Here is an 11,963-nt window from a genome sequence, read left to right on the forward strand (position 1 = left end):
AGGAAAGGGAGAGAGAGAAGAAACAGAGAGAGTGAGGAAAGGGAGAGAGGGAGGAAAGGGAGAGAGGGAGGAATTGGAGAGAGAGAGGAAAGGGAGAGAGTGAGGAAAGGGAGAGAGGGAGGAAAGGGAGAGAGAGAGAGGAAAGGGAGAGAGAGAGGAAAGGGAGAGAGGGAGGAAAGGGAGAGAGGGAGGAAACGGAGAGAGAGTTGAGGAAAGGAGAGAGGGAGGAAAGGGAGAGAGGGAGGAAAGGGAGAAAGGGAGAGAGGGAGGAAAGGGAGAGAGGGAGGAAAAGGAGAGAGGGAGGTAAGGGAGAGAGAGAGGAAAGGGAGAGAGGGAGAAAACGGAGAGAGGGAGGAAAGGGAGAGAGAGAGGAAAGGGAGAGAGGGAGAAAACGGAGAGAGGGAGGAAAGGGAGAGAGGGAGGAAAGGGAGAGAAAGAGGAAAGGAAGATAGGGAGGAAAGGGAGAGAAAGAGGAAAGGAAGAGAGAGAGGAAAGGGAGAGAGGGAGGAAAGGGAGAGAGGGAGGAAAAGGAGAGAGGGAGGAAAGGGAGAGAGAGAGGAAAGGGAGAGAGGGAGGAAAAGGAGAGAGGGAGGAAAGGGAGAGAGAGAGGAAAGGGAGAGAGGGAGGAAAGGGAGAGAGGGAGGAAAGGGAGAGAAAGAGGAAAGGAAGAGAGAGAGGAAAGGGAGAGAGAGAGGAAAGGGAGAGAGGGAGGAAAGGGAGAGAGGGAGGAAAGGGAGAGAGGGAGGAAAGGGAGAGAGAGAGGAAAGGGAGAGAGGGAGGAAAGGGAGAGAGGGAGGAAACGGAGAGAGGGAGGAAACGGAGAGAGTGAGGAAATGGAGAGAGAGAGGAAAGGGAGAGAGGGAGGAAAGGGAGAGAGGGAGGAAAAGGAGAGAGGGAGGAAAGGGAGAGAGAGAGGAAAGGGAGAGAGAGAGGAAAGGGAGAGAGGGAGAAAACAGAGAGAGGGAGGAAAGGGAGCGAGGGAGGAAAGGGAGAGAGAGAGGAAATGGAGAGAGAGAGGAAAGGGAGAGAGGGAGAAAACGGAGAGAGGGAGGAAAGGGAGAGAGAGAGGAAAGGGAGAGAGGGAGGAAAGGGAGAGAGTGAGGAAAGGGAGAGAGGGAGGAAAGGGAGAGAGTGAGGAAAGGGAGAGAGGGAGGAAACGGAGAGAGTGAGGAAAGGGAGAGAGAGAGGAAAGGGAGAGAGGGAGGAAAGGGAGAGTGTGAGGAAAGGGAGAGAGGGAGGAAAGGGAGAGAGGGAGGAAAGGGAGAGATGGAGGAAACGGAGAGAGAGAGGAAAGGGAGAGAGAGGATAGGGAGAGAGGGAGGAAATGGAGAGAGTGAGGAAAGGGAGAAAGGGAGGAAAGGGAGAGAGAGAGGAAAGGGAGAGAGGGAGGAAAGGGAGAGAGGGGGGAAAGGGAGAGAGGGAGGAAATGAAGAGAGGGAGGAAAGGGAGAGAGGGAGGAAAGGGAGAGAGGGAGGAAAGGCAGAGAGAGAGGAAAGGGAGAGAGGGAGGAAAGGGAGAGAGGGAGGAAAGGGAGAGAGGGAGGAAAGGGAGAGAGAGAGGAAAGGGGAGGGAGAGAGAGAGGAAAGGGGGAAGCTGAGAGAGTTTGAACTTCATAAATTGTCACTTAGACCGGAAAGTCACCTTAAAAGGATGGAGATGAAGGTAGAAGGTGGACGTAGTGAGTGAGAGAGCCATGGCAGCCAAAGGCCTGGAGGGGATTTCTTTAAATAAATCCCAAGCTTTGCCTCAGTTCGAGGAGAAGGGGACAGCAACCTTTTACATCTCATTTGAGAAGGTGGCTAAACAAATGCAGTGGCCAGTGACCATGTGGGTTTGGTTGATCCAGACAAAGCTGGTCAGTGGACCTCGTGAGGTATTTGCATCACTATCGGAGGAGGTATCTGGGGAATATGAGGGGTGGAGCAAGCCATCTCAAGTGTATATGAACTTGTACCAGAAGGAATCGAAGGAGGGATCCTGCTCAAATACATGGTGAGTTTGAAAGGACCGAGCAGAGTAACGTTGATAGGTGGATTAGGGCATTAAAAATAGAACAAATCTATGACGCTCTTCGTGGGACAATTATTTTGGAGAAGTTCAAAACTTCACTTCCTGAAGTCGTGAGAACTCATGTGGAAGAGCAGAGAGTTTAAAAACCGCAAGATTAGCAGCTGAAGGGGCTGACGGTTGGCCCATTTATCAAAGTTTGGCTTCCAACATCAATTTCAATCTATGAGGGATAGAAACCAGGGGGAAAGAGAAATCCTCCCACAGTCAGGGAAAGGTAGAACCCAGTGAGGATAAAGACAAGGAACCCCATGAAGGGGGGACAGAGGAGTTAAAAAAACTCCAGTGTTTGCACTGCAATAAAGTAAGCTTCGTGAAATCACAGTGTTGATGGGTTAGGGAGAGCACTGGGAAGTTAGATGCTGGAAAACGGGATGAGCCAGGGAATTTTGTTGGAGTTGTAACAGAAAGCACAGTAGAGGCTAGAAAGCTGCACCAGAATATACCACCTGGTCAGAGGTTAGTGGGGGAGGAAGTGCCTGATCTTCTTATACTCTTTATTTGTGAAGGTGAAGTTTACTCACCTAGGCTGGAGCAGCAGGTAAAGAGGATACAGTATTAAGAGATACGGGATCATGATCCGAGATTAGAGTGGTGCTGGAAAAGCACAGCAGGTCAGGCAGCATCCGAGGAGCAGGAACATCGACGTTTCGGGCAAAAGCCCTTCATCAGGAATAGAGGCAGGAAGCTGTGCTTTTCCAGCACCACTCTAATCTAGCCTCTGGTTTCCAGCATCTGCAGTCCTTGGTTTTACCTAGATACGGGGGTCATGTTGATGTTGAGAGATGAGGAGATTGGTAACTCAGAAGGGCTACTGCCAGAAAACGTGCTAGTATGTGGAACTCACGGTGAGACAAGAAGCGTTCAATTATTTGGAGTGAGGTGAAAGTGTTCAGTGACAAGTGGAGATGTCATGATTAGCAGAATTGGAAGAAGTCTTGGCTCCAGGAATATAACTTGTCCTCTCGAACGATACAGCTGGGTCACAGGTAGGAGTGCTGCCTCGTGTGGTTGAAAAGCCAGTAGAAAATTAGGCAACTGAGGTATTACAGGAAACACATCTTGGGATGTTTCCTGACTGTGTGGTAATGAGGTCACAAAGTCACTAATTGAAACAGGAGGAGAAATCAAAGAATACAGAATAAGGAGAAAGCGAGAGTTTAGAAACCACGTATTTGGACTGTGTCAAATTTTAGGAAACAGTTAAATAGAGCAGGGGAGTTGGCTAGACAGCATTTAAAAATATCACAGTGTAAGATGAAACAGGAAGCAGACAAGAAATCAAAACTTCACCATTTGCTAATGGAGATAAAGTGTTAGTGTTAGTTCCAGTAACAGGTCAGCCTTCAAAAGCAAGGTTTAGTGGACCGTATCAAATCAAAAGGAAATTGAGGGAGGTGAACCACTTGATAAGGACTCCAGACAGGAAGAAATCTCACAGAGTGTGTCATGGGAATATGCTCAGAAGGTACTTTGAGAGGGAAGGAAAGCAAGAGGAGGCAGTGTTATTGGTTACAGCACAGAGGGAAGAACCAAGTTCAGAGGATTCTGAATTGGACATTCCTCAAGTTAAATTGGACAATGAGGAAGTTCTCAAAAATTAGCATAAATTATTGAGTTAACTTTCACAGAAAAATCGAAATGACCTAAAAGAGTTTGTGCTATCACAAGGGAAAATAAGTGGGACTCAGCTGGGCAGTACGAATCTAATTACGCATGACATAGATATAGGAAATGCTGTTTCAATTAAGCAACATCCTTATAGACTTAACCTTCTAAAGTTAGCCCACATTCAGAAGGTGATACAGCACATGCTCCAAGACGACATAATCGAAGTGAGTTACAGTGACTGGGGCTCACTCATAGTCGTGGTGCCAAAGTCAGATGGTACCCCCACGGTTATGTGTGGACTATTGCAAAGTCAATGCAGTTACAAAGTCTAATCCCTATCTGATTTCACGCTTGGAAGACCAGTATTGAAAAGGTGGGACAAGCAACTTATATTTCTAAGTTGGATTTACTCTGAGGAAACTGGCAGGTACTTATTTTCTGAAAGAGTGAAGGCAATTTTATCTTCCCTAACACCGAATGGACCGTATCAGTTGGAAGTCATGCCATTTGGTATGAAAAATGTGCCAGCCACATTTCAAAGCCTAACCAATAAGATCATTGCTGGTTTACCCAATTGCGTGGTATGCATCAAAGACCTGGTGATTTTTAGTCACACGTGGAAGAATCATTTGCAACATTTATCAGACTTGTTTGATCAATTGCGGAAGCCAGGCTTGGTGATAAACCTGACTAAGTGTGAACTTGGCAAAGGCCAAGTCACCTTCTTGTCAGACATGGTCAGATGGCCCCACGGAATGTGAAAACCAAGGTTATTGGAGAGTTTCCCACACCATCAGCAAAGAGACCAGTACCACGGGTCCTGGGATTTATCGGAAATTTGTGCCGAACTTTAGCAGCTTCACTCACTGAATTACTGAAGAAAGGCCGGAAAGGTCAGTGGGTGGCAGACTGTCAGAAAGTATTTGACAGCCCAAAAGCTGTGTTAACCACCGCCCCAGGATTGGCCACACCTAATTACGCGTTTGAATGTGTTTAAACTGTAGGGGTGGCACGGTGGCTCAGAGGTTAGCACTGCAGTTCACAGCTGCCAGCTTCCTGGGTTCAATTCTAGCCTCAGGCGACTGTCTGTGTGGAGTTTGCACGTTCTCCCCGTGTCTGCGGGGGTTTCCTCCCACAATCCAAAGGATGTGCAGGTCAGGGTGAATTGGCCGTGCTAGGTTGCCCTGTCATGTTGGGTGCATCATTCAGAGGGGAATGGATCTGGACGAGTTACCCCTCAGAGGGTACGTGGGGCTGAATGCCCTCTTTTCACACCGTAGAGAATCTAATCAAATTCTATTTTGCTTAAAGCCAAGTGTTTTGACCAGCCGCATCACACCTGGAACATCCGCATCACACCTACCTTTAAAATAAGAAACAAATCTCAGGTCTAGGCTACCTTCTTCAAATATTTTGAGGGGGTCTGGCCTAGTCCATAACAGGAACAGTTACTGTTAGTAGTTAATTAATCTACCATTCTGTTAAGTTTTCCAATAGAATTAAGTTATTCTGATTTCTTGTTTCTTCCGTTGAACTTTAACTCCAGAGCACGAATACAGTGTATTGTTGCTCTATTTTGAGCCGTTTGACCAATCCAATTCCATCCAGAACACAGTCGCTCACTTTTACCCTTAAACATCAGGAAACAACAGGGTCTCAGCTATCTTCGGAATATCTTTTGAGGGGGTTTGGTCTGGCCCATAACAGAGTGCTTGTGGTGCAGTGGTAGTGTCACTGCCTCGAAGCCAGGAGGCCTGGGTCCAAATCCTACTTGGCCCCAGGCCTTTCATAAAATAAAGAGCTGACCTCTGACCTCCCTGAGGAGCCTGTGCCTCACATTGTCTAGGCAGCTGCTGTTGCACACTGTCCACATTGACGCCTCCCTCCATCGCCCAGACACACCTTGGGGTCCTGTTTTACCTCCAGGCCCTGAGTGGGGGTGGCCTCTCTCTGGCCTCTCTCTCTGTGACCTCTCTCTGTAGCCTCTCTCTCTGTGACCTCTCTCTCTGAGACCTCTCTCTGTGACCTTTCTCTGTGACCTCTCTCTCTCTGTGACCTCTCTCTCTCTGTGACCTCTCTCTCTCTGTGACCTCTCTCTCTGTGTCCTCTCTCTCTGAGACCTCTCTCTGTGACCTTTCTCTGTGACCTCTCTCTCTCTGTGACCTCTCTCTCTCTGTGCACTCTCTCTGTGACCTCTCTCTCTCTGTGCCCTCTCTCTCTCTGTGACCTCTCTCTCTCTGTGACCTCTCTCTCTGTGACCTCTCTCTCTCTGTGACCTCTCTCTCTGTGACCTCTCTCTGTGACCTCTCTCTCTGTGACCTCTCTCTCTCTGTGACCTCTCTCTCTGTGACCTATCTCTCTGTGACCTCTCTCTGTGACCTCTCTCTCTCTGTGACCTCTCTCTCTCTGTGACCTCTCTCTGTGACCTCTCTCTCTCTGTGGCCTCTCTCTCTCTGTGACCTCTCTCTCTCTGTGCCCTCTCTCTCTGTGACCTCTCTCTATGTGACCTCTCTCTCTCTCTGTGCCCTCTCTCTCTGTGACCTCTCTCTCTGTGACCTCTCTCTCTCTGTGGCCTCTCTCTCTCTCTGTGACCTCTCTCTCTGTGACCTCTCTCTCTGTGACCTCTCTCTCTCTGTAGTCTCTCTCTCTGTGACCTCTCTCTCTGTGACCTCTCTCTCTCTGTGCCCTCTCTCTCTGTGGCCTCTCTCTCTGTGACCTCTCTCTCTCTCTGTGACCTCTCTCTCTGTGCCTTCTCTCTCTCTGTGACCTCTCTCTGTGACCTCTCTCTCTCTGTGACCTCTCCCTCTCTGTGCCCTCTCTCTCTGTGACCTCTCTCTCTGTGACCTCTCTCTCTCTGTGGCCTCTCTCTCTCTCTGTGACCTCTCTCTCTCTGTGACCTCTCTCTCTGTGACCTCTCTCTCTCTCTGTGACCTCTCTCTCTCTGTGACCTCTCTCTCTCTGTGACCTCTCTCTCTCTGTGCCCTCTCTCTCTCTGTAGCCTCTCTCTCTGTGACCTCTCTCTCTGTGACCTCTCTCTGTGACCTCTCTCTCTCTGTGACCTCTCTCTCTCTGTGACCTCTCGCTGTGACCTCTCTCTCTCTGTGGCCTCTCTCTCTCTGTGACCTCTCTCTCTGTGACCTCTCTCTCTGTGACCTCTCTCTCTGTGCCCTCTCTCTGTGACCTCTCTCTCTCTCTGTGCCCTTTCTCTCTGTGACCTCTCTCTGTGCCCTCTCTCTCTCTCTCTGTGACCTCTCTCTGTGCCCTCTCTCTCTCTGTGCCCTCTCTCTCTCTGTGCCCTCCCTCTGTGACCTCTCTCTCTCTCTGTGACCTCTCTCTCTGTGCCCTCTCTCTGTGCCCTCTCTCTCTCTCTGTGCCCTCTCTCTCTGTGACCTCTCTCTGTGCCCTCTCTCTCTCTCTCTGTGACCTCTCTCTGTGCCCTCTCTCTCTCTCTGTGCCCTCTCTCTCTCTCTCTCTCTGTGACCTCTCTCTGTGCCCTCTCTCTCTCTCTCTCTGTGACCTCTCTCTATGACCTCTCTCTCTGTGCCCTCTCTCTCTCTCTGTGCCCTCTCTCTCTCTCTCTGTGCCCTCTCTCTGTGCCCTCTCTCTCTCTGTGCCCTCTCTCTCTGTGCCCTCTCTCTCTGTGACCTCTCTCTGTGCCCTCTCTCTCTCTGTGCCCTCTCTCTCTCTCTCTGTGACCTCTCTCTGTGCCCTCTCTCTCTCTCTCTCTCTGTGACCTCTCTCTGTGCCCTCTCTCTCTCTGTGCCCTCTCTCTCTCTGTGCCCTCTCTCTGTGCCCTCTCTCTCTCTGTGCCCTCTCTCTCTCTGTGCCCTCTCTCTCTCTCTGTGCCCTCTCTCTCTCTGTGCCCTCTCTCTGTGACCTCTCTCTGTGCCCTCTCTCTCTCTGTGCCCTCTCTCTCTCTCTCTGTGACCTCTCTCTGTGCCCTCTCTCTCTCTCTGTGCCCTCTCTCTGTGACCTCTCTCTCTCTGTGACCTCTCTCTCTGTGACCCCTCTCTCTCTGTGACCTCTCTCTCTGTGCCCTCTCTCTCTCTGTGACCTCTCTCTCTCTGTGACCTCTCTCTCTCTGTGACCTCTCTCTCTGAGACCTTTCTCTGTGACCTCTCTCTCTCTGTGACCTCTCTCTCTCTGTGCCCTCTCTCTGTGCCCTCTCTCTCTCTGTGCCCTCTCTCTCTCTGTGACCTCTCTCTGTGCCCTCTCTCTCTCTGTGCCCTCTCTCTCTCTCTCTGTGCCCTCTCTCTCTCTGTGACCTCTCTCTCTGTGCCCTCTCTCTGTGCCCTCTCTCTCTCTGTGACCTCTCTCTCTCTGTGCCCTCTCTCTCTCTCTGTGCCCTCTCTCTCTCTGTGCCCTCTCTCTCTCTCTCTGTGCCCTCTCTCTCTCTGTGCCCTCTCTCTGTGCCCTCTCTCTCTCTGTGACCTCTCTCTCTGTGCCCTCTCTCTCTCTGTGCCCTCTCTCTCTCTCTGTGACCTCTCTCTGTGCCCTCTCTCTCTCTGTGCCCTCTCTCTCTCTCTCTGTGCCCTCTCTCTCTCTGTGCCCTCTCTCTCTCTCTCTGTGCCCTCTCTCTCTCTGTGCCCTCTCTCTGTGCCCTCTCTCTCTCTGTGCCCTCTCTCTCTGTGACCTCTCTCTCTGTGCCCTTTCTCTCTCTGTGCCCTCTCTCTCTCTGTGACCTCTCTCTGTGCCCTCTCTCTCTCTGTGCCCTCTCTCTCTCTCTGTGCCCTCTCTCTCTCTGTGCCCTCTCTCTCTCTCTGTGACCTCTCTCTGTGCCCTCTCTCTCTCTGTGCCCTCTCTCTCTCTCTGTGGCCTCTCTCTCTCTGTGCCCTCTCTCTCTCTGTGACCTCTCTCCCTCTGTGCCCTCTCTCTCTCTGTGCCCTCTCTCTCACTGTGCCCTCTCTCTCTCTGTGACCTCTCTCCCTCTGTGCCCTCTCTCTCTCTGTGCCCTCTCTCTCTCTGTGCCCTCTCTCTCTCTGTGCCCTCTCTCTCTCTGTGACCTCTCTCCCTCTGTGCCCTCTCTCTCTCTGTGCCCTCTCTCTCTCTGTGACCTCTCTCCCTCTGTGCCCTCTCTCTCTCTGTGCCCTCTCTCTCTCTGTGACCTCTCTCTGTGACCTCTCTCTCTGTGCCCTCTCTCTGTGACCTCTCTCTCTCTCTGTGACCTCTCTCTGTGACCTCTCTCTCTCTGTGACCTCTCTCTCTGTGACCTCTCTCTCTCTGTGAACTCTCTCTCTCTGTGACCTCTCTCTCTGTGACCTCTCTCTCTCTGTGCCCTCTCTCTCTCTGTGCCCTCTCTCTCTCTGTGCCCTCTCTCTCTCTGTGACCTCTCTCCCTCTGTGCCCTCTCTCTCTCTGTGCCCTCTCTCTCTCTGTGCCCTCTCTCTCTCTGTGCCCTCTCTCTCTCTGTGACCTCTCTCCCTCTGTGCCCTCTCTCTCTCTGTGCCCTCTCTCTCTCTGTGACCTCTCTCCCTCTGTGCCCTCTCTCTCTCTGTGCCCTCTCTCTCTCTGTGACCTCTCTCTGTGACCTCTCTCTCTGTGCCCTCTCTCTGTGACCTCTCTCTCTCTCTGTGACCTCTCTCTGTGACCTCTCTCTCTCTGTGCCCTCTCTCTCTCTGTGCCCTCTCTCTCTCTGTGAACTCTCTCTCACTGTGCCCTCTCTCTCTCTGTGACCTCTCTCTCTGTGACCTCTCTCTCTCTGTGCCCTCTCTCTCTCTGTGCCCTCTCTCTCTCTGTGCCCTCTCTCTCTCTGTGAATCCTCCCGCTGTCTTTCAGGGGAGTCAGGCAGGAAGGTGTAAGATTCCCACCTTGCTGCCTCTCTCCCTCAGTCATGTCTGTGACGGGGAGGGGGAGGGGGTGCTATGGAAAGGAAGTACATGATGTCCCCGGAAACCATGCAGCAGTTAGGGATGGGTAGGCAGCCATTTAAACTCAGTGAATAAATCTGGAATTGAAAGCTACTCTCTGTGATGGTGACCATGGCAACCATCATTGATCGCTCCAGACACCTATTTACCGAACCCCTACAGGGTGGAAACAGGCCATTCGGCCCAACAAATCCACACTGACCCTCCAGGGAGCATTCCACCCAGGCACATCCCCTCACCCTATCCCTGTATTTCCCTGTGGGAGAAAACCGGAGCACCCAGAGGAAACCCACACAGACACGGGGAGAATGTGCAAACTCCACACAGAGAGTCGCCCGAGTCTGGAATCGAACCCGGGTCCCTGGTGCTGTGAGGTAGCCGTGCTAACCACCGAGCCACCATGCCACCCTGACCGATGCCCTTTAGGGAAGGAAATCCGCCATCCCTATCCGATCTGGCCGACATGTGACTCCAGCCCCCACAGCAACGTGGCTGACTCTTAATCGGCCTCTGACATGGCCCAGAAAGCAAACAAATCAGTTCAAGGGTTATCAGGGAGGGGCAGGAAATGCTGGCCCTCTCAGCGATGCCCAACATGCCATGAATGAACAGAGATCAATAAACGAAGCCCATGAACCACAGCCTGCGGTCTGAGTGCCACCCTCCTGGCTGAGGTTCGGGCCTAGGCTGTCCGGATCTGCTCAGCTGCCTCAGGCTGCCACCCCTCAGCTCCCAGCCTGGGGGGAGAGAGAGTTCGGTTAGCGTTCCCTCACACCCCCTCCCACTCCCCCCACCCCCTCCATCCCCCTCTCCACCATCGCCACACCGCGCCATCAGAGGTGAGAGCCTACCTTGCTGTGTGTACAGTAAGAGACAGACCAGGATCCTCACAGTGAGCAGCATTCTGCCTCGCCCCTCTTTATTTGCCAAGAAATGGAAAGAGGAACTCTCTTGCTGCATCAGCTTCCTTTTGATGGATGATGGTTGTGTAATGTTCCCTTCTGATGGCCAGTCATGTGATCGTGCCAGCAACCTCCAGTCCAGGCGCAGTGAGAACGAGAAACTATATCGATCTGAGAGATCTAGGTCTCCCCCATGCGCTGGGGAATGAGCCTGGAGTATTTGTTTGTCACTCTTTAAGTTGGTGAGACGCTGTCAGAAATGGTGGTGCCCTCTTTAATTTATTTTTGACGTGCGACTGTCATGTTCTGTAGTGTACGCTCATGGTTCTGAAAGAGTTCATGAGTGGACTGGAGTCATACAGCAGAGAAAGAGGCCCTTCGGCCCACTGTGTTCCTGCTGACTAACAAACACTGAATGGATTCAGAGGTTGCTGGGAAAAACTCAGCAGGTCTGGCAGCATCTGTGAAGAGAGAGTGCAAGAGTTAACGTCTTGGGAGCCTCCTTCAGAATCTTCTGTCGGTCTGGAGAAAGAGTTTTCCCAGCAATTTCTGTTTTTGTTTCTGATTTCCAGCGTCTGCAGGTCTTTTGACCAGTACCAGACGACACTAACCCCATTTACTCGCACTTGGGTCTATAGCTGACTAGGCCCTGGCATTTTAAGGAGCTAGAAGCTTTTAAATCTTGTGAGATCACCCATCTCTATCACTGTCTCAGTACCTTCTATATTTCCACTGCCCTCTGGGTAAAATAAAAAACTATTTCTCAGATCTCCTCTAAATCACTTACTCCTCATTTTAAACTTCTGCTCTCCAATCTTAGACACGGCTGCCATGGGAACAGAGCCTCACAATCCACCCCGTCTATTTTGTGTAGACATAATTTTGTATATAACTCAATCAAATTCCCCCTCTGCTCCAAGGGAAAAAAAATGCCCAGTCTATCCAATCTCTCCACATGACAGACATCTTACCCCAGGCAACATCGTGGTGAATCTCCCCTTTTCCCTCTTCAGTTCATTTCTTCCTGATAGCCTGGTGACCAAAACTGTCCACAGTATTCCATCTGTGGCTTAACCAATGTTTTATAAAGTTGTAACAAGGGCAGTATTCCATATGCCTTCCTCATCCCTCTATCAACCTGTACTGACACCTTTGGGAATCTATGGACTTGCACACCAAGGTCCCTTTGTTCCTCAGTACTCCCCGAACCAGAGGACACAGCTTAAAAATACGGGGTAGACCATTTAGGACAGAGATGAGGAGAAACTTCTTCACCCAGAGAGTGGGGGCTGTGTGGAATGCTCTGCCCCAGAGGGCAGTGGAGGCCCAGTCTCTGGATTCATTTAAGAAATAGTTGGATAGAGCTCTCAAGGAGAGTGGAATCAAGGGTTATGGGGATAAGGCAGGAACAGGATACTGATTAAGGATGATCAGCCATGATCATATTGAATGGTGGTGCAGGCTCGAAGGGCTGAATGGCCTACTCCTGCACCTATTGTCTATTGACCTACCATTCA

At 51.0% G+C, this 11,963-nt stretch overlaps 1 protein-coding gene across 2 annotated transcripts in view; it reads right to left on the minus strand.

The window, feature by feature from the left end:
• Positions 1-11,714, minus strand: part of LOC140489179 (uncharacterized) — a 37,366-nt gene extending 25,652 nt beyond the window's left edge. Inside the window, exon 1 of one of the 2 annotated variants that reach the window (XM_072588430.1) lies at positions 10,396-11,714. In XM_072588430.1, the coding sequence (XP_072444531.1) occupies positions 10,396-10,504 (109 nt within the window). In that variant the 5' untranslated portion in view covers positions 10,505-11,714. The remainder of the gene's footprint in view (positions 1-10,395) is intronic. The other variant, XM_072588431.1, reaches the window with a different exon arrangement.
• Between the last annotated feature and the right edge of the window lie 249 nt (positions 11,715-11,963).

Source organism: Chiloscyllium punctatum, chromosome 18 (genome assembly GCF_047496795.1).
Source record: "Chiloscyllium punctatum isolate Juve2018m chromosome 18, sChiPun1.3, whole genome shotgun sequence".
Taxonomy (NCBI): Eukaryota; Metazoa; Chordata; class Chondrichthyes; order Orectolobiformes; family Hemiscylliidae; genus Chiloscyllium; species Chiloscyllium punctatum.